This window comes from Colius striatus, chromosome 7, assembly GCF_028858725.1.
Source record: "Colius striatus isolate bColStr4 chromosome 7, bColStr4.1.hap1, whole genome shotgun sequence".
Lineage (NCBI taxonomy): Eukaryota > Metazoa > Chordata > Aves > Coliiformes > Coliidae > Colius > Colius striatus.
The window spans coordinates 43,054,217-43,072,715 of record NC_084765.1 but is presented as its reverse complement, the minus strand read 5'-3'; the positions used below and the strand labels follow the sequence as shown (position 1 = coordinate 43,072,715).

The following is an 18,499-nucleotide window of genomic DNA, read 5'->3' as shown; positions in this document are numbered from 1 at the left end:
AAGTGTGATCTGCACAGGGAGCACATGGTGATGGCAGTAAATGAGGTTTCCAGACAGTGAAATGACAAATTTCCCTGCTTTCGTTCACCAAAGGTGTCCATTTCCATAACAAAGATGTAAAAACACATCCCAGCGTGTTCCTGGTCACCTTGTTCCTAACTGTGAAAGGTTTCTTGATCCAATTGGTAGAAATGTACATCTCTAAGTCCTTTTACTCAGTATGGTTTCGTGGTTTATTTTACAGCAAAGCCAGGGTTAGAATACACACCACGGACGGTTGTTTTGCCTGGAGCGTGGAGGCAGCGTCCTGGGCTGACTCCAGGCACGTGTGCAGGAGGTTCTTGTTAGTTCCTTTTACCCATACAAAACAAAATGTTTTTATAAATAACATCATGCAGCAGCAGTTGGCCCAAGCTGAGGGTGTGTTATGTTAGGTCCTTGTAAGCCAGCCTGAAGTCCCCACAGTGTCCTGCAGTGCAGAAAAGAATTGTCTTCTCTTTTGCCTCCTCAGAGTCTGTGTTTGCAGCGCAGGGCACCAGCGAAGTTCATCCCTTTAAGACTGCTTGTCCCAAGAAGGCCCGTGAGTCGGGCTGTGCCTCACCGGGAGGAGGTCGTAGTGACCAGGAATGTGACTGTTCCTAGGCAGGTCGTAGGGGTTCTGGAGGTAACTGGCACTCCGACCACGGGCGTCTTGGACCACGCTGACAGTGGGCTCTGGGGAAGGATGGAGGGAAGGAAAAGCAGGTTATGGTAGCTAGCAGTGCTCCCAAAACAGAATCAAAAGGGCTGGAAGGGACCTGGAAAGCTCATCCAGTGCACCCCCCCTGCCAGAGCAGGACCCCCTAGAGCAGGGCGCACAGGAACTCATCCAGATGGGTTTGGAATGTCCCCAGAGAAGGAGACTCAACAACACATGTATTTTGTCACAGGCACAGAACATCAGCTTGCCAAACCATCTCTCCCCCTCACAGCTTTACACACGGAGCAGCCCAAGGAGAAAATCACCAGTAGTTCCCAAAGCCCTGCAGATAATATCTTGGAGAGACCAATGCCTTGGTGCTTTCATAGAGTCACAGAATGGTGGGGGTTGGAAGGGACCTTTAGAGATCATCCAGTCCAACCCCCTGCAGAAGACACCTAGATCAGGTCACACAGGAACGTGTCCAGGTGGGTTCTCCTGTGTGACCTCATCTTCTTGCAGCTGGACTTCACAGCAGTTGTAAGTGAGAGCACAAAGAGGGGCCTGCAGCCCTTCTCTGCCAGAGCTGGAGAGCAATGTGGTGCTGCCCCACACTCACACCCCCAGGCCCCTGCCCAGGGCTTCGCTCCCCAAATCAAAGAATGGTAGGGCTTGGAAGGGACCTTTAGAGATCATCTAGTCCAACCCCCTTGCTGAAGCAGGTCCGTCTGGATGACAATGCCGCTGATGTCCAGCCCTTCCCCCAGCCAGTGGCTCCCTGCACCATGCCAAGTCCCTGCTGCTTGGGGTTAAAAACCCACCAAAACATCAGCGTCAAGACACCAACTGTGGGAACAGTCTAGAGTGCCAGCTGCCTGCCCAGCTTACCAACTTCATAGATGTTTTTATTGGCTGTGGATGACGTTGGCATGTCTGAATATGGGGACTCCCTGTGACCAGGGGACTTCATTTCCACGTAGCTGCTCTCGGAGTGTTTGCAGGTTAAAATGGGGGGGTCTTTAATGGTGGCGTATGGGTTTTCGCTGCTGTTCAGAGAACAAGTGCTGGAGCTGCACACAGATTCTTTCATATAATCTGCAAAACAAGAGGGGAGTGGGAGCGTCAGAGGCGTTTGCTTGCTTGGGTGAGTTACAGCTGACCCTCTGCAGGAAGGGTGAGGGGCCAAGGGGGCGGGGGTAAGGAAGGTCCTCGAAGCATCCAGCACAGACACCCGACGCCTGTGCTCTGGGTGCATCCAGAGCATTGCATCCACCACTCACTAGCAGGAGAGAAATCCAAACCTGCTCAATACCAAAGGTTTTCCTGTAAAAGGTCCTGGTTGTCATTTACTGCGACATTTAATCTGAGGTGGCAAGCTTTTCCCTCCCTCCCCCTCCTTCCTAAGGAGCTACGTTTGGATCCCGCCTCGCAGCCCCATGCACATGGTTCTGCTGGGCCTTGGCCTGCTGGGCCAGCTCCAGGCCTGGTGTCCCAGGGGCTTTGGTCAACATCAAATGCTCTATGTCTGAATGCAAAACATTTCCAGCAGGCTCAGAGCTGCATCAGTGCAGCAGATGTGCTCATCTCCCCTGAGAGCTCTGGTTTCTGTCCAGCACCAGGAGGAGCCCACTTCTTCGCGTTCCCTCTGCCATGAAGACTGGGAGGAGGCTGCTCCTGCTAGTGGGGAATGTTTAGGATTCCATGGGGGGACAAGCCCCCATCTGAGCTTTGCTTTGGGTGTTTTTTGTCCACCTTTGATGTAGGCATCTCCTGCTCCTCTCTCTTAGGCCAAGAGAGAAGAGGAGATGGCGGCAGAGGAGGCTACGTGGGGAGAAGGAGGTTGGCGTGAGAGTCGGAACCAGCCACCTCCCCTGTGGGTGGCCCTAGCTGGGGGATGCCAGCCTGCTGCAAGGTACAGTGCCAGTATTGCTTTAAAAGTAATAACAGCAAAACAAAACACCCCCACAACAATAGAGAATAAATAGGTCTTAACATTGACATTCAAGAACGTGCCATTGCTGCTGTGTGCATCCTGCTGGGCAGTGCCATTAATTTAGAATTAGAGCGATGCAATGAAAGATGAGGCATTTTCTTGTGCTGGGTTACAGTACAAAGGCAGATCCTGGTATATATGAAATACTCCCGGTGAAATAGCGGGACTTGCAAAATAGCTGCAGTCCCAGCTGCCCCCGCTGTCTACTATGGGAGACAAAAAGAGAAATTCAGGTTAAGAAATAGACAGACAACACGATATCGCTTCTCCTCTACAAACCTGTGTCCGTGCCTCTCCGCCCCGGCCTGCCAACCCCCTGCGCAGGGCTCGGCTCTCCCTCCCTCGCCTCTGGGCTTGTGGCTGCCTGCTGCCCTGGCTCAGCTGGGGAACAGCACTAAGCAAGGTGTCAGCTCCCACCCTGCAGCAAAGCTATTGCATCTCTGTGCTCCGATTTCAGCTTTATGAGCAAAAGCTGAGTCCTCAGCAATCAGGGTTAGTGAAACCACCTTGGGTGGAAGCTCTGCTGCAAAGCAAAGCAGCTGGACCATGCTGGGACCATCAGGGCTGTGAGAGCTGGCAGAGGTCCTGCACCAGTGCAGGGACTAGCAATAAAAGTAAGGCACTCCTCGTCTGACCTTGGCCTGGGTGAGATGAACGCTCACTTTACTTCAAAGTGAAACACATCTGCTTCGGTAGGTCGCAGGAGACAGGAGTCAAAGCAACACCTGGCAGCAGGGTTTGGCCCCTCCAGCTCTGCCAAGCCCAGCCTGGCACAGGCAAGTCAGGGAAATGCTGTCCTAAGGAGCGGTGGAGCAGCCCTGCAAGGCCAAAGGCTCCTGCACACGAGTTCGTAGCTTTGGCTGTGTGTATGACTTAAGGTGCCACACCGTCTAGGATCCATTGGTGTTTAAAGGTGAGGAAACAACAGACAAAGACCAACAAATGCTGGAATAAAATGAAAATCTTTAGGTTAAAAATGCCTGTGGCCTGGGCCTGATTGCTCAGCCGCTGGGGAGGGTGCACGTGGGACAACTCTTGTGTGGGCAAGGAGCTGAAAGCTCCCCGTGCTGCCCGAGCCGCTGCAGGAGCACTCGGTGCTTCAGGGACACGGCCCCGAGGAAGGGGAGAGACTCAGCCCAAGGCTTTTCTTTCTGGTGGCTACCAGGAGTTGGTATTGCTCTTTTGGAAAGCCTGGACAGCCTCTAATAAGCCAGCTCTAAATTCCGGGGTGAGAGGACAGGAATACTGTCACAAGCTTGCTCCTCAGCCTCGAGCCATGCTGCTGAGCGGATGCTCACGGGGCAGGGAGGAGCTCACAGAAGTGGGCAGTGGGGACTGGGGTGCACAGCCCCACGTGTGAGGCAGCCTGAGGGCAGCACACTCCATGGGCACCTTGGCTGGGAGGGAACAATCCAAACAGAGCTGAGTTTAAAGTCATAAACTATAGATAACAAAAGACTGCCTGCTCCTAGAGTGAAGAGAGGGGAGCGTGAGGAGCCCTGCTCCTTTGGAACCCAGGTGAATAGCTGCATGGGTCAGTGCTGGTTTGTTTATGGAAGTGGACACAGGCAGAAATCCCAGCACATGCTGGATTGTATGACGTCCAGCTCAGCTGCTGTTCCCTTCCTAAGCTAAAATCCATCTGCACCACTGCAGAGGGCTGACATCACTCGCAGAGTGCGGCCGCTGCACCAGCCTGTCCCTTCCCAGGGCCACCTCCAAAAAGAGCAATGAAATACCACTCAGGCTGCCCAGACTCTTTTGGCCTCTCCCAGGAACTGCTTTTTCCCAGAAGCAGCAGCACTCCCAGGAGCTGCCTCTCGCTGACGTAACTGGGAGCCCTGGGTCAGGCCCCCAGGAGATCATTCACGGGGCACTGCTGTGCTCGTGCTGTGCTGTACATCAGGGAGCTGTCAGCCCACAAGACACATCATGCACAAGATGGAGAGGAATTTAAAGGCTGCAGAAGCAGTGAGTTACTTGGTTATTCAGGTAATTTGGGGATAATTAAAAAGTCTGGCAGCAGTTGCCAAATTTCATCAATTCATTTAACCCAGAGCAAACGTACTTGGGAATTCCCAGCCTGCTCCCCCTGCAGAGCCTGTGGGAGCCCTGGCAGTGCCCCCTCCTCATGCTCCACATCCTCCCCCGTGCCCAGGGCTCGGGCTGTTGCGGAGGGCAGAGCCGGCCGTGCCCCACGGCACTGCTGCCGGCAGCCGGGCACGGCGCGGGTGTGGAAGTCCCTGCCTTCTGGTTGCCTGGATACCAACCACCAGATCTTTGAAGGAGGTTTTATTTTTGGTACCAGGGACTGGAGATGTACTTGTCCCTCCCACAGACTGGGTCTCTCTCTTTTGCCCTGAATCTCCCTGGCATACTAATGACGAGGCTCGGCTCTTGCTTGCCACGTTTGGAGCGCCGAGGAAATACGATGTACACAGGGAAAACGTGCTCTCCTGCTACTGAATCCCATTTCTGGACAACATCCAGTGCAGTGTGCCTTTCTGGTGGCTTTCATTAGCCTGGTGACCTCCACTGCTGCTAGGACTGCAGCAGCCACAGCTTAGTGCTGCTTTAGTGCTGCTTTTCGGAGTGTGACACCATGGTGGGGCCACGTTCCTCTACACGAACAAATGAACCACGCTGAAGCCAGCCCCAGGCCCCTGAGGTAAGTGCATTAGTGTTTCTAACTGCTGGGACTTTGCTGGCTGTCATGCAAAGGCTAGAGTCTTTTCCCTTCAAGTCTTAGTGCCTGAGGTCACGTTACTCCACCAGTGCAACAGCATCCCTTTACAGAAAGAACTCCCCAAAACACTCTGAAATAAAGGACTCGGCTGCAAGGGAAAGCTGGGAAGTGCTACCACTGAACACCATGCCCAGGAAATAAGCTGCTCTGAAAACCAGTGGCCACAGAGAGCTGTGCTGTAGCCCCCAGCCCCTCGCTGCTCGCCAGCACCAGGAGCTGCCAGACACTGTGGCTGAGCTGGGCTTGGCAGTGGGTGGCCCTGGCAAACACACACGGGCTGTGCCCAGCCCCTTGGCAGCGTGGCCACCGCATGGCTGGTGGCAAGTGGCGAAGGGCCACGGCTGGCCCGGCTGCCCTGCACTGGGGATGGCCTCAGCCAGGCCAGCGTGGAGCAGGGGCTGTGGGGCTGGGGGGCTCTGCTCTTCCCAGACCTGAGGGAAGGGGTGGTGGACCAGCTACAGGACCCCCATGGCCCCTCCCAGGGTAAGGCCCTGGGCTGGGATGAGGAGCACCAAGCTGGACTTAAGGCTGCAGGACAAGCTTTCTCCAGTCAGACCTAACAGGTACTGGTGGCAGAAGATACCACCTGTAAAGTGCATGAAAGTGTCTAAAAACAAAGCACCTGCCTTTTTGCTGTCAGGATCCAATCATCTGGGGCTGGGGGTCTCCTTTACCTGCATGACCCAGCTTAGCAGACGCTTTCTCTCCATCTTTCAGCTGAATCTGGCTACTCAGGGCCAACACAAGACCTGGCAGGGTGAGGAGAGCCGGGCACTGAGCTCCTCAGGCAGGAGCCATCTGAGACTACAAGCACCTGTGGCTGAACCCAGAGACTCACCCTGAGCTGCTGGAAACCTTTATCTGTCCAAAGGCAGATGCTCCTGAGGAATCTCAGCTGCTAACTACCTGCAGGTTAGCTACCAAAAATCCCTGGGAAGTCAGGTGTGTTCCTGCCTCCCCAGCCCCAGCCGTGGGAGCAGCTCAGCAGCCTTAGAGGACACATCGGCTTTCCTGACGTGGCTGCAAGGCCTCGATTTTTCAGTTCATAAGGAGATAAACACATGAAGGAAATGGCTCAGATCCTAAATAATAAACAAACTGTGTAGCAGCAGAAAGCATGTGTCACAGCTCCCTGTCAGTGTAATTCTTTTCTCTCCTTCACACTGGCAGCCCACTCTCTGTGTGGCTCTGTCTGGTAGTGGGAACTCCTACTGCATGTATTTAAAGCAGCTGTTTAACTTTGTAAACACGGTAATTTTGCTGAAACTAATGGTGAAATTAATAGTTCCAAGGAGAACAACCAGCTATGCTATAATAGGGTGGGGTTTTCCTGAAAGAGAGTAATTGAAGTAGCTCAAACCAGTGGATGGAGCCAAACAGACACACAACCCTTGTGATATTATACATTTAGCTTCATTGAGAAAGACTTGGTCATGGATTGTTGGTTTCCTGTGGTGATTCCATGTGCTAACGTGATGTTTTAGCAAACAGGGTGTCATTTTATTTGTAAGCAGCAGCTACAAAGTGAGTGGTGTGCTCTAGGCTGGTTATTGCTTTTTATGTACACTAGCTTTCCATATGGCTTCTTGGTTCAGATACAGGTCTTGTAATACCATACCAGTGGGTGTCCTGAAGCCAGCTCTGTGTGAAGGTACCATTTCCCCTGTTAGCTCAGGGACATTAGGGGAAGAGGCTGTGCACAGACACACAGCCTTGAATTCAGAACAAGGACCTCAGCCTGAAACCTTCCTGTTCCACACCAGCCAGAGTCCTTGCTTCACCTTCTGTGTGCCAAAGCCCAGCCCAGGCAATCAGGAGCTTGTGGGGACCACTGTGCCTTGTGGGTCTTGTGGCCTTACACATAACTGGACTGTTTTGAATGTAAACCTGGAGGACAACTCAGCTCTGGAATCACTGGGCCTTGTGCTCCTGACTCGTCCAGGATCCCTTTTCGGAACTGCCCTGGGCTCAGTGTCCATTAATTGCTTCGTGCCAGAGTGACTGGTTAATGTACTGAGTGAGGTCTTTGCTCAAGCTCTGCTATAAATCCTTCAGCAGAGGCCACAGAGCCAGGTCAGCTTGTTTTCTAGTGGCTTTGTTTAAGCTCAGGATGGCTGAGAGCCTCATGGAGCCACATCTCAGCAGGCAAAGGCAGTCTGTCATCAGCAACTGTCACCAGAAACCGCTTGTAGGATGGCTAACAGGTCCTAAAAGAAATTCCCTGGCCAAACAGCTCCAGCTGCACGTCCTGGCCCTGCAGCAAAGCCCTCCCTTTGTTATCTCAGGCTGCTGTGCCCGGGCAGGAGCCTTGTAAAGAGTCACATCCAGAATTCACAGGCCCCAGACGTGCGGCTCAGGAGTCGAGTGCTGCCAGCTGAGCCACACACGCACACTTTGCAGGTCATTGCTGCGTCCCTTTCTGCCTCTGCATGGCCACCCTCCCAGGTGCTCAGGTCTCCTATCTCACCTCTTCTAGGACACCCTCCTCAAACTCTTAGCAGGGTGACTGCAGGCACTGGATACCATACCTTTGAAGCTTTTTTCCATTATGTATGTGTTCTGACGTCTATCCATCCCACAAGCACCTGCATAAAAATGATATATAATGGAAACAAATAAACATTTATGTCAATTGGATTGCTTTGACTGCTGAGCAGCACATATTCTTTCCCCTAAATGGTACATCGAGGCCCTCATTTAGGGAGGCTCCTAAGCACATCCTCAGCCGTGAGCACGCACTCAGCTTCAGCGGGGATTCTGTGCATGCCTCACATTATGCACATGCTTTGAGAGCTTCCCTGGAAGGGAGGGCTTTCCTGAAGCAGGGTACTGCTCATTACCAAGAACAGCTATCCATCAGGAGAACAGGAGACAAGGAAATCATTGCTGAGACACTGGGGTGGGTCGGTACAAGGAGCCTAAACCGAGTCCGTGGGTCACGTTACCGTGTGACTGGCTTTGGGCTTTGTTTCACTCATGTCATTTAATTCACACTCTTAGACTTTAAAGGTGTGAACAGTCTTTCTGATTCACTTAATGTGACTCTGCTTGTACATTTGCACAGTCCAGTGAGGTGACAACAGTCCCTAAGCGACTGGAGCAGTCTGAGAAGGCAGAGACTGAGAGCAGGGCGCTGATGCCAGACCTCTGCTTTATGCCACTCCACAGAAACTTGCTGTTCCTCACAGAAGCAGAGATAGGAGTGAATGGGAACTGTTTTCTGTTTCCACTGCTGCAGATGATCCCAGATATCAATCAAAAGGCAAACTTAATGTAAGCCTTTCTTAATGATAGAGTCTGATGTTTCCTATTGACTGCAAAATCAACACAAATCTGGTTACTGAGACAGAAATGTCTCTGTGGCTGGTGGGATTCCTGATGGGGTGGCTGACTTACACTGGTAAGAGAGCCCTGCAGACAGCGTGTCCCAGAGGTCTCCCAGCCCTTTGTCCTTGCATGTCCTCTGGCCTCTACAGAAAAAGCTTGCAAGGCCTTACCAGTCCCTTTGATAAGTCAGATTTGGGTTTTTGTTAAACAAGGAAAATGACTGAACTAGAGGATAAATGTGTTACTGGCACATCAAAGACAGGCTCCTTCGCTCTCATTTCGGAGTGCAGCCAAAGGGCTGGTGGTACATGACTGGCTCTCTGTGTTGAGGCTCTTTCCTTCTGGCCACGACCAAACCTCCTCCAAACTGTTTGAGCATCTTCTGCTTTGATTTCCACAAGTCATCCTGAGCCAGTTCCCAGACTCACCCTGTGGAACATTCAGAGGGCAAGGCTGACTGGGTGGTTTGGGCACAGTGGGGAAGCTCTCTCACATAATGGTATTAGCTGTCTGCTTTTTTCCTCTCCTGTATTCTGCCAGGGCAGAGTCCTGAGTGCAGAGGCTGGAGGTAATTCATCCCTTGGCTCACATCCAGATGGCTGGTGCTCTCTTTCCCAGCAGCATGGTCCCAAAGGCTGGTGAGCACGTGTGCCCCTGCCAGGGCTGAGCCTCCAAGGGCAAGGCTGCCCAGGCAGGATTTGGGCTGATTTCACAGGCAAACACACAGCATGTCTCTGGCAAGAGGCAGCTCACACCACCCAGAGCAGGGCTGGCATAGAGGCAGCTGGTGGGCACACAACTGGGCTTTCAGGGTGAAGGGGCTATACCCTGAAGAGAGCAGTGCAGGGAGGTAAAAGAGAACCAGGCTGACGTGGGGAGGTGTGCTGGGCACGACACTGCTCAGGCAGCGCAACAGCAACATGGGAAGAACCTCTGGCTTCAGAAGACTTTGCTCAGGACCATGATCTAGTCCTCCCCAGCAACTTTCAAATATTGGCCAGCCACACTGGAGCCAGAGACTAAACAAAGAGCAAGAAACAGCAAGAAGCCCAGGAGTGAGTCTGTCAGCCAGCATCCTCCTAAGTGCTGGGGATTAAAGAGATGGTTAGAATAAGGACCATGAGAAACAAGTGCCTTATCAAAACAGAGGCTGCCCAGGGAATGGTTAGCTCCGCTCACTGCACAGGCTGTCCTTGTACAAGAATGCTGCAGCTGTTCTGAGCATCCCCATCAGATCTTTACAGCAACGTTCCCACCGAGGAGCCCTGGATGGAGCCTCGGGGCTGCTGCCAGGCTGCAGCAGCATCAGCCCGTGCTGCTGCTGGTTTGGAGGGGAAGGACTCCACCTTCTGAGCAGATTTCGTTTGCTCAGCTCCACGTGTGCTTGTGCCAGTCCTGTTGTGCCTTCAGGCGTGTCTGGAAGAGCTTCTGTAGCAGCAGAGATCACTGTGCCTGCTCTAAGCCCAAAGTTGCTGAGAGACCTCCCTGGAGGGCAGGCTGCTGGATTAATACAGAGTTTGTCTGAGTGAACCTGCTTTCTGGTTCTGAGCTGGGGAACAGGCAGTCCTTGCCCACCCTGAGCTGCAAACTAACACCTTGCCATGCTGGAACTCTGCTCTCACTGCAGAGCAGCTGTAGGAAAGTGGGAATCCTTCTAATGGGCGAATGACTAAGAGAAGATGGGATCCACCTGCTAGGAAAGACACAGGGAGGGTTGGTGCTGCCTTGGGAGGGCTGCACAACCCCTCAAAGCTCTTCCCAACCTATTCCCTGTCATTCTGCCTTCTTTCAAGTCTGTCATTCTGTGGGGTTTATGAACCAGTTTTGTGTATTCATTGCGATTCTCTGGAGGTGAAATGACTGATGCACACTTCACAGTTCTTCAAACTGCAAAGGAGTTAATGTGGAAAGCCCTCAACAGAGCAGGACTCTGGCACTTCCAGACAGTTTAAGTTTGAAGCTAAATTGTCTGCTGGGGTGAAATCAGAATCTTCAGGCTGGAAATATTTTTCCTCACCCTTTGGCTTTGAGAAAAATGCAAAAAGTCATCTCTGAATCAAACTTTGTGGCTTTGGTCATCTGGAATAAGTGCAGCTCTGAATCACTCAAGATGGGCTGCAAATCACACTTCAGCCTCTGCACTGAGGACTGCTGCTGTTAAAAAAACATTACAGATAAAACCATTTTTGTCTGCAGCCTGCTGTGCCCAGCACTCAAGCTGATGAGCACAGCAATCTGTTCTGAACTCAGTAGGTGGCTTAGGACTTTTGACTTGCTTGGAGTTGGAAGAGCTGGTCTCTGCAATTGCTTGGTGTGGACAGGATTAGAGCAAGAGAGAATAGTCACAGGGTGAACAATCCTGGTTCTGCAAAGAGAGACAGTCACCAGAAAAGGCAAAGCCAAGTCATTCCTTCCAACTAGCAGGACTGGGCTGCACTGAACAGGCAGTGACACACAGGGATGATGCCAAAGCCTCCTCCTCTTGGCACCACAGAGAATTACTTGTGCAAACGTGCTCATCACTACACTCCAACTGCATTTGATAGACAGGATTCTCTCTCTGACAAAGCCTAATATTTGAAGCTCACAAGCAAAAGCTGCCAGCAGTAAAAATCCAGGCTTTGTTCTGCTCCTTTGCATTTCCCAACTGGAAAGAACACAGCCCTGGCAGCTGAAGTCCTGCAAAACAGCCAAAACACCTGCAGGCAGGCAGGAGCCACTCTACGTGCACATACAGTGCAGAGACAGAGGTAACCTTTGTGTACAGCTATAGTGTGTATGCATAGACATGCACACACGTAGGTGAGAGTCATGCCTGTCTACACAATTTCTCCCTGTTAGGCTGAAGAAAGCCCCAGTGGTATCAGAGGGAACATCAGAGGCCATTTGCCCTGTTCTGGTGCTGGCTCAGGCAGATTCACTCACACGTGTCCTTGCCACATTTGCTCTGGCTCCTCAAGCTGCACTGCTGTGGCTGTGTGTAGGACATGCCTCTGAAATAAGGGCTGTGGTGGACTCTGAGATGGGCTGTTCCTTTGGCCCTGAGCCCCTCAGTATGGACAGCCTTTCCTCTGCTCCCTCAGAGCACACCTTCCTCTCTTTCTTCTACCAGCTGAAATGCCCGAGGAGTGACTCCTGGCTGAGCAAAAGCCCATGATGCAAACTGGAAGCAATCGAAAGGGATCTTCCAAAGCTGCCAAAGTGCAGCCTGCAAGAGAGAGGAGAGCAAAGAGGGGTTAACTAAAGCACTCCTGTTCCTGTTACCTGTGGGATTGCCCTTAGGAGATACACCAGGAAACTGAAAGCACATGGTATTCCCAGAAAGCCTTCTGCTGTTCCTTTTTTAGGCACAGATGTACATTGCTTGGAAGTGAGGAGCTGTGGTGCCAAGCACACAGAAAAGGGCATGATATCACTAGTCAGCTTAGCAGTAGTGCTCTGCTTCTGCTGGAAACAGTCTCCTGGCTTCTCCTGAGCTGCCATCCACTGCTCCTGAGTGAGGCAGCACCCTCTGCTTGAGAGTTCCTCCTACTCTCCCTGAGCTGTGAGACCACAGGGGAGTCTAAGCCTGGATCCTAAGCAAGGTTTTCCCCATCAGAAGAGTCCCTGAATCCTCACATCCAGTCTGGGCACAGCCATGACCCTGCAAAGTGATGGTGAGCTGCAGTTCAGAAGTTGTGAGCCTGGGACACGTCTGGCCAGCATCCAGCTTGGAGCACAGGATGTGATCAGAGCTGCATGTCATGGGTCAAAAAGAAGAACAAGAAGAAGAAAAAGGGAGTTAAGAAACCTCCTGATGATTGCAGGTTTGGGAAGATGAGTGCCTGAGTTAATTTTCACATGGATAATCTGCTTTGCTTTCCCCCAACCATCATTCATATTTCTGCCACTTGCAATTCCTAACAAGCCTACAGATGCTTTTGTGAGGCTGCAGCTCTTTCTCATGTGCTTGGTCCAAAGAGCATGTCCTTTGGCCTCACTGCCTCAGCTTCAGCAGTTGCTGGCTGAAGAACCAGAAGAGAGGGGAGTTTTCCACCCATTCCTCATTTCTGCTCCTTGAACTCCTCTTCCCTGCCTCTAGCTCACCTCAGCACCTGCCCTCTACAGCATTTCACAGGGTCACAGTAGAGTTGTCCACCTGCTATTTTAACTGTTTCTAACTGAATCCAGCCAAGCACAATCCGACACATGAGCTGGGGCATCTTTGTCATGCAAACTGAAGCCAGAAGGTGGTTACACCTCTTCAACTCTTTGGTACTTCCATGCATCGTGTAGTTTAAAGGTCAAGATCCCCTATGTGGCCTTCTTAGGCTTCAGGTATAATTCATGGTTCCAGTTCCAAAGGGAAGCTTTTGCTTTCTTCTGAAGTTTGCACATGTGAGTGGAACCTGCAGCTTTTAGTGCACAGAAGCAGTACCACCAAATGAAACCATTGTGCAGTTTTGTATACAAATAGCCTTGATCTGTGCAAGAATCCTACACTATGAAAGCTGGCAGAAGCAAGCATGAATATTGGTGTGGGAGGGGAAGAAAGAGTCTCTCATTTTCAACCAATTCATGGGAAAAAGACAGTTTGAAGCAAATTAAGGGGGGAAAAATAGGAAGGAAGCACCTGGGATGCAAAATGTCATGGAAAAAATTGGGACTGCTTTGCTGGAGACCACTCAGCCAAAGTGTTTCTCACTTCTGTCTCCTTCTTACTGCATTGAGCATTGTTTCTGCCAGTAGAATGAAAAGCACAAATGCAGGACAAATGTAGCACACGGGGAGCTGAGGACACTGCCAGATAAAACTAAATCAAGCTGGTGAGCAAAGCAGTAAAATGGTAAAAGGAAAGCTGGTTTGTGGAGCATTTGGAAATCAGCATCACTTCCCCCTCCCAGTTCCTTGTGTTACACAGAGATAACCACCCAGAAGGAAACATGAAGGGTTGCTAATGATGGGAAAGGTTTTGCATTGAAGCTTGACAGGTTTGTGATTTTCCTGATGCAGAGAAGTCTTGGTGTTTGGAGCAAGGCAGGTGAGTGACCAAAAGAACAGTGACAAGGTGCGGTGCTTGGAGTGCCCTGTGTCAATTCCTTTGCCACAGGAGCTGGGAGATGGTTGACCTCAAAAATCCCCTAATAGCACTTAAGAGTGCACTTTGCCCCATCCTGCAGATTTCCAGCAAGGTATCAGCAATCCCAGTAGAGGAAAGGCCAAATGCTTTCTGCCACTGACCACCTAAACTCCAAGTGCTCAGGTGGGAAACCAAATAGCACCCGAAGCACAACATCTGGATGGGGTTTGAGATAAGAACTGCTAAAGAAAACCCATTAAAACTGAAGCCAGGAAGAATAAAGTCGGAAAAGGCAAATTAAACTTCACTCTTGGCTTGTTTGCACTGGTTGGTCCTTGAAAATTGCCTGAAAAACGGCCACAGTGTGATTAACTGGGAGGTAACAGGGTGTGTTGCACGCTCCAGCTCTGGCAGAGGTTCCACTTTTATCAAGATGCCAGTATTTAGTGCTACCTTTTATTAACCATGAGAGGCCAAAGGGAAAAATATCACAAATTTGAACTTTTAACATTCTAAGTTAGTCCTTAAAAAACCATTTATAGAGCAGGTGGCAATGATTTAACTGAGCAACCTGAGAGGGGAGACTGGAACAAATATTGACTCTCCCAGCCTGTGGTTCTCTGGTAAAGGAAACACCTTTCAGCTCTCCACCTTTCACTCCTGTCAATTCTGGTTGTGAAACAAAACACTGGTATTCTTCATTACTGTTAATGCCTTTATGAAAGGCTGGTTTGGGTTTGGACTTGCTCTACAGGCTACTAAAGCGATGAAGTTGGTTAAAAACTTACTGACCTAGTTCATTCAGATAGCTGTAGGGTCTCCAGGCTGCAGTTTCTCTGTCAAGGATTTTGTTACTGAGCTGTTCAAAAAGTATGATAATGGGTTAATGCTGAAATAAACAGACAGTTCCCGCCCAAGGTTTCAGCCCAGTGATGTGAGGGATAAAAATGGGAGATGACTTTTAACTTGGCCTCACCATTTCAGTTCTTTATCTGCATGGATCTGACAGTTGTTCACTAGGCATTAGGGAAAATCACAAAGGAAAGTCACTTCACCAAGCAGTGGCCACAGACATGCTGGAAAATGCAGGGTTTCCTTCAGCAGGCAGCCACAACTCTGCTGCCTGTGTGCAGGGAGTCACATGCTGGCAGTTCCAAAACAACCAGTGAAGATGGATGGAGCAAACCCAGCGACATAGGCATGCAGGTAGGAGCTGCTGGGGACAAAGGGGGTGTGCTAATACATCTATGTATTTCATTAAAAGAGGTGTAATAATGACAAGCTTTCTCTCAATTCAAGGAAAATAACATTGGCAATGACAAAGCCTAAAGCCCTCCTGCAGATCTGCCAGCGAAGGAGAGAGGGGTCCAGGGCTGCCAGCCAGATGCTACTGCTGGAAACCCACTTCTCGCTGCACAGGAGCTGGGACCTTCTAGCTTGGCACCACCTGGAGAAGGCTGCTGTTGTGTGAAGCACACGAGTCAACAGGCTCTTGATGTTTCTGCCATTGGTAGAAACCTCAGTCGAGGTAGGGAATGTCTAAGTGCAGCATCAAGAGGCAAGGGCAGGGTCTGTGTGAGGGATGGGGAGTCAGGGGACCTGGGTGAGGTCACTGGAGCATCTCTGTCTGTCAGTGGAAGGAGAGGGGCTGTTTTGGAGGTGAGTGGCTCCACTGGACTGGGGCACTGCAGCAGAAGTGGCTCTTTAAGGGGTATGGGGGTGGAGGGTGTCTCCAGCTGAGCTGGGGAAGAGGCTGGAGCAAAAGCCTGATGGGGAGCAGCTGAGGGACCTGGGGGTGTTCAGCCTGCAGAAGAGGAGGCTGAGGGGAGACAGCAGCACTCTCTGACACTCCCTGACAGGAGGTTGTAGTGAGATGAAGGTCAGTCTCTTCTCCCCTGTAACGAGTGACAGAACCAGAGGAAAGGGCCTCAAGTTGCCCCAGGGGAGGTTGAGGCTGGAGCTGAGGCAGAATTGTTTCCCTGAGAGGGGTGTCAGCCCCTGTGCCAGGCTGCCCAGGGAGCTGGGGGAGTGCCCAGCCCTGGAGGGACCCCAAAGCCCTGGAGCTGAGGTGCTGATGGCCAGGGGTCAGTGCTGGGCTGGGCAGGGTGAGGGCAGCTGTACTGTCAGCATGTGTAGCTTTCAAGGGAAAAATGCTGAGGTGGAAAACTCATCACCTTTAGGAGCTGAAGTGATTCACAGACCCTCTTTGCTGTGGCCTCATCACCACAGAAGCACTGAATTGTTTAGGTTGGAAAACACCCTTAACCCAGCGCTGCCACAGCCACCAACTAACCCCTGGCCCTCAGCACCTCAGCTCCATGGCTTTGCAGTATCTCCAGGGATGGTGACATGCAGCTCCTCTGCCCTTTGGTTTAGGTAGTGGCCACACTGGGGAGGGCTTAAGGTCAGAAAATCTCCCCTGGCAAAAGTTTCTCTATAAATAGGGTGATGGGGGCAGCAGGATCCTCGCAGCCAGCCAGGTGTTCTGTGAGCTTCCCCAGAGATGGGTCACTGAGGATAAAGCTGCAGAGCTCTGCAGCCTCTCCCTTATCTCTAAGGAAAGCATCTGCAAATATTCCTCTCAGCCAGGAGCACCACATTCAGGACAGCTGCAAAACGCGCTTTTATCTGATCACAGAAACTGGGTGAAGATTTGTAACAACCAGAGGCAAAACCTTGTCCTCTGAATCCTGCTGATTGAATTCCATTGATCCAACATGCAGAAAGCGGCCTGATGTGTTTTCTACATCAAATGCAATCTGCCCTGGCTTAAACAGGCCCAGGAGAAACCAGGGGATGAGCACTGCACTGAGAGGAGGCAGCACAGATAGGAGAGGCTGGACACACACACACACACACGAGGTCTGGTCTCTCTACAAGCAGCTGCACAGTGGTTTTAGAGCTATTATTCAGCTGAAGATTTTACACAAATAGGTTTCATCGTTTTTGCAAAGCTCCACATGGGCTGAACTCCAGCCTGGAGGAAAGACTCAGGACATGCAATGGTGCAAACACACCGACCACACACACAGATGTGTGTACACACAGATACAGATGGGTAAAAGAGTACACACAAAGGCACACACAGAGACAAAGATAGATTAATGCCAGCACACTGAAAGGAGCCTATTTCAAACCTATCTGCGAGCCAGGCTCTGGCTGCAAGATCCTGCTGCTGAGCCACCAGCACTGACCTTGAAGGCAGCAGGAATTGGGGCAGTCCGGCTGCCTGCTGGTCCCTCGTGGCCTCACAGCCCATGAATCTCACAGCAGCCAGCACCAGCAGCACACTGACAGCTGCAGCTACCGCCTCGTCCTGTTCCTTCTCGCTTTCTGTCTCTCTATATATTCCCACTAAGGTAACGTGTGTCATCAGCTCATTAGGCACCAGCCACTCTCCTCAAGGACGTGCCCAGAGCAGAGAAAGTTGATAAAGCTGCTTGCCTGCAATATTTCCAGAGCAATCACTGCCTGAGAGCAGTGGCTGTGACTGCACATCCTTGCTGCTGGCACGGGCTCTGCAGCTGCTGGCTCCCAGGTGACAACACAGGAGTCATTTCTTTATCAGTCAGTGCTTCCTCGTGCTCCCCTCAAAGTGGGACGATGAGGAGTGGCAGCAGCTCCTCGGAGCAGGGATCAGCAGAGCCCACCACTCTTCTCTCTGTTCCAAAACTCCCAGCAGTGACATGAATGCTGATTCTCAATCCAGCTGCATCACTTAGGTCCCATTTATTAAAGTCTTGGGGTTTCTATTAAAAGCCACACTCCTGCAGGATTTATCCATCAGCCCGATTCGGCACGAAGAGCTGTGGGCTGGAAGGGATCCTGTCTAATGAAGTGATGTGGGGACATCTCTAAGCTTTTCTGAATGCTGTAATTATGGAGGAACGTGATTAGAGCTGTCTCTTTGTGCTCCTGTTATTTCTTAACACACTGTAATTTGTTAACAGAGAAGATGCTTCAATTTGTGGTGCGAAGCAAAATTGCTTTTCTGGAAGGAAAAAAAAGACTCCAGAGTCAATTTAGCCCCTAAAAAACCCCCCTTGCTTGTAATTGTAGTGATTTGGTAAAACTACCTCATATCTGGCAACTTGTCCTTTGAGATCAAGGAGATACTGGGCTGGGTAAAGCAAAGTCATTGTCTGTCCATATGAAACGGGGATAGATGACTGTGGCAAACCGATCAGCACGATGCTGGTTGTCAGAGCTCAGCTTGGTAAAGCCCGTGGTGATGAGGCACAGAGGGGCTGGCAGGAACTCCATCACACCTTTACTTCCAGGAGAGTTTTACCATTAGCTTCCTTGACTACTGACTTCTGGTTCCCATGGTGCAAGCTCGTGTTTCTTGGTTTCAGGGGGTCATCCTGAACCCTGCAGAGGCTCTGGATTGGCAGTCTCCCTTTCTCTTGGGCGAGTTTTAGTCCAAGGTACTTCAATGATGCTTTCTGTGGTTGAAGTCCTTTTTATTAGCTGGGTGACATCCAGTCAGACAGTTTCCAGAGACCTCTGTCGTGCAGTTTCTAATTTTATGTGGAGCCCTTGGTAGAATTTAGAACTCTCTTTAATAGAGGTGAATGTGCTGGCTTTAAAAATTCAGGACATTGAATAGCAATTGATTTTTATGATGTCTGTAGAAACCAGCAACACCTGGACTCTCTCCATGCTGCTTCTCTTCTCTGGTAAGGGAGGGAGGGT

At 51.0% G+C, this 18,499-nt stretch overlaps 1 protein-coding gene across 2 annotated transcripts in view; it reads right to left on the bottom strand.

The window, feature by feature from the left end:
- Nucleotides 1–518: 518 nt before the first annotated feature.
- Nucleotides 519–18,499, bottom strand: part of MEGF11 (multiple EGF like domains 11) — a 197,586-nt gene continuing 179,605 nt past the window's right edge. Inside the window, exons 19-22 of one of the 2 annotated variants that reach the window (XM_061998974.1) lie at nt 14,597–14,663; nt 7,947–8,003; nt 1,568–1,774; nt 519–714 (exon numbers count right to left, since the gene is read on the bottom strand). In XM_061998974.1, coding sequence (XP_061854958.1) covers nt 554–714; nt 1,568–1,774; nt 7,947–8,003; nt 14,597–14,663 — 492 coding nt within the window. In that variant the 3' untranslated portion in view covers nt 519–553. The remainder of the gene's footprint in view (nt 715–1,567; nt 1,775–7,946; nt 8,004–14,596; nt 14,664–18,499) is intronic. The other variant, XM_061998975.1, reaches the window with a different exon arrangement.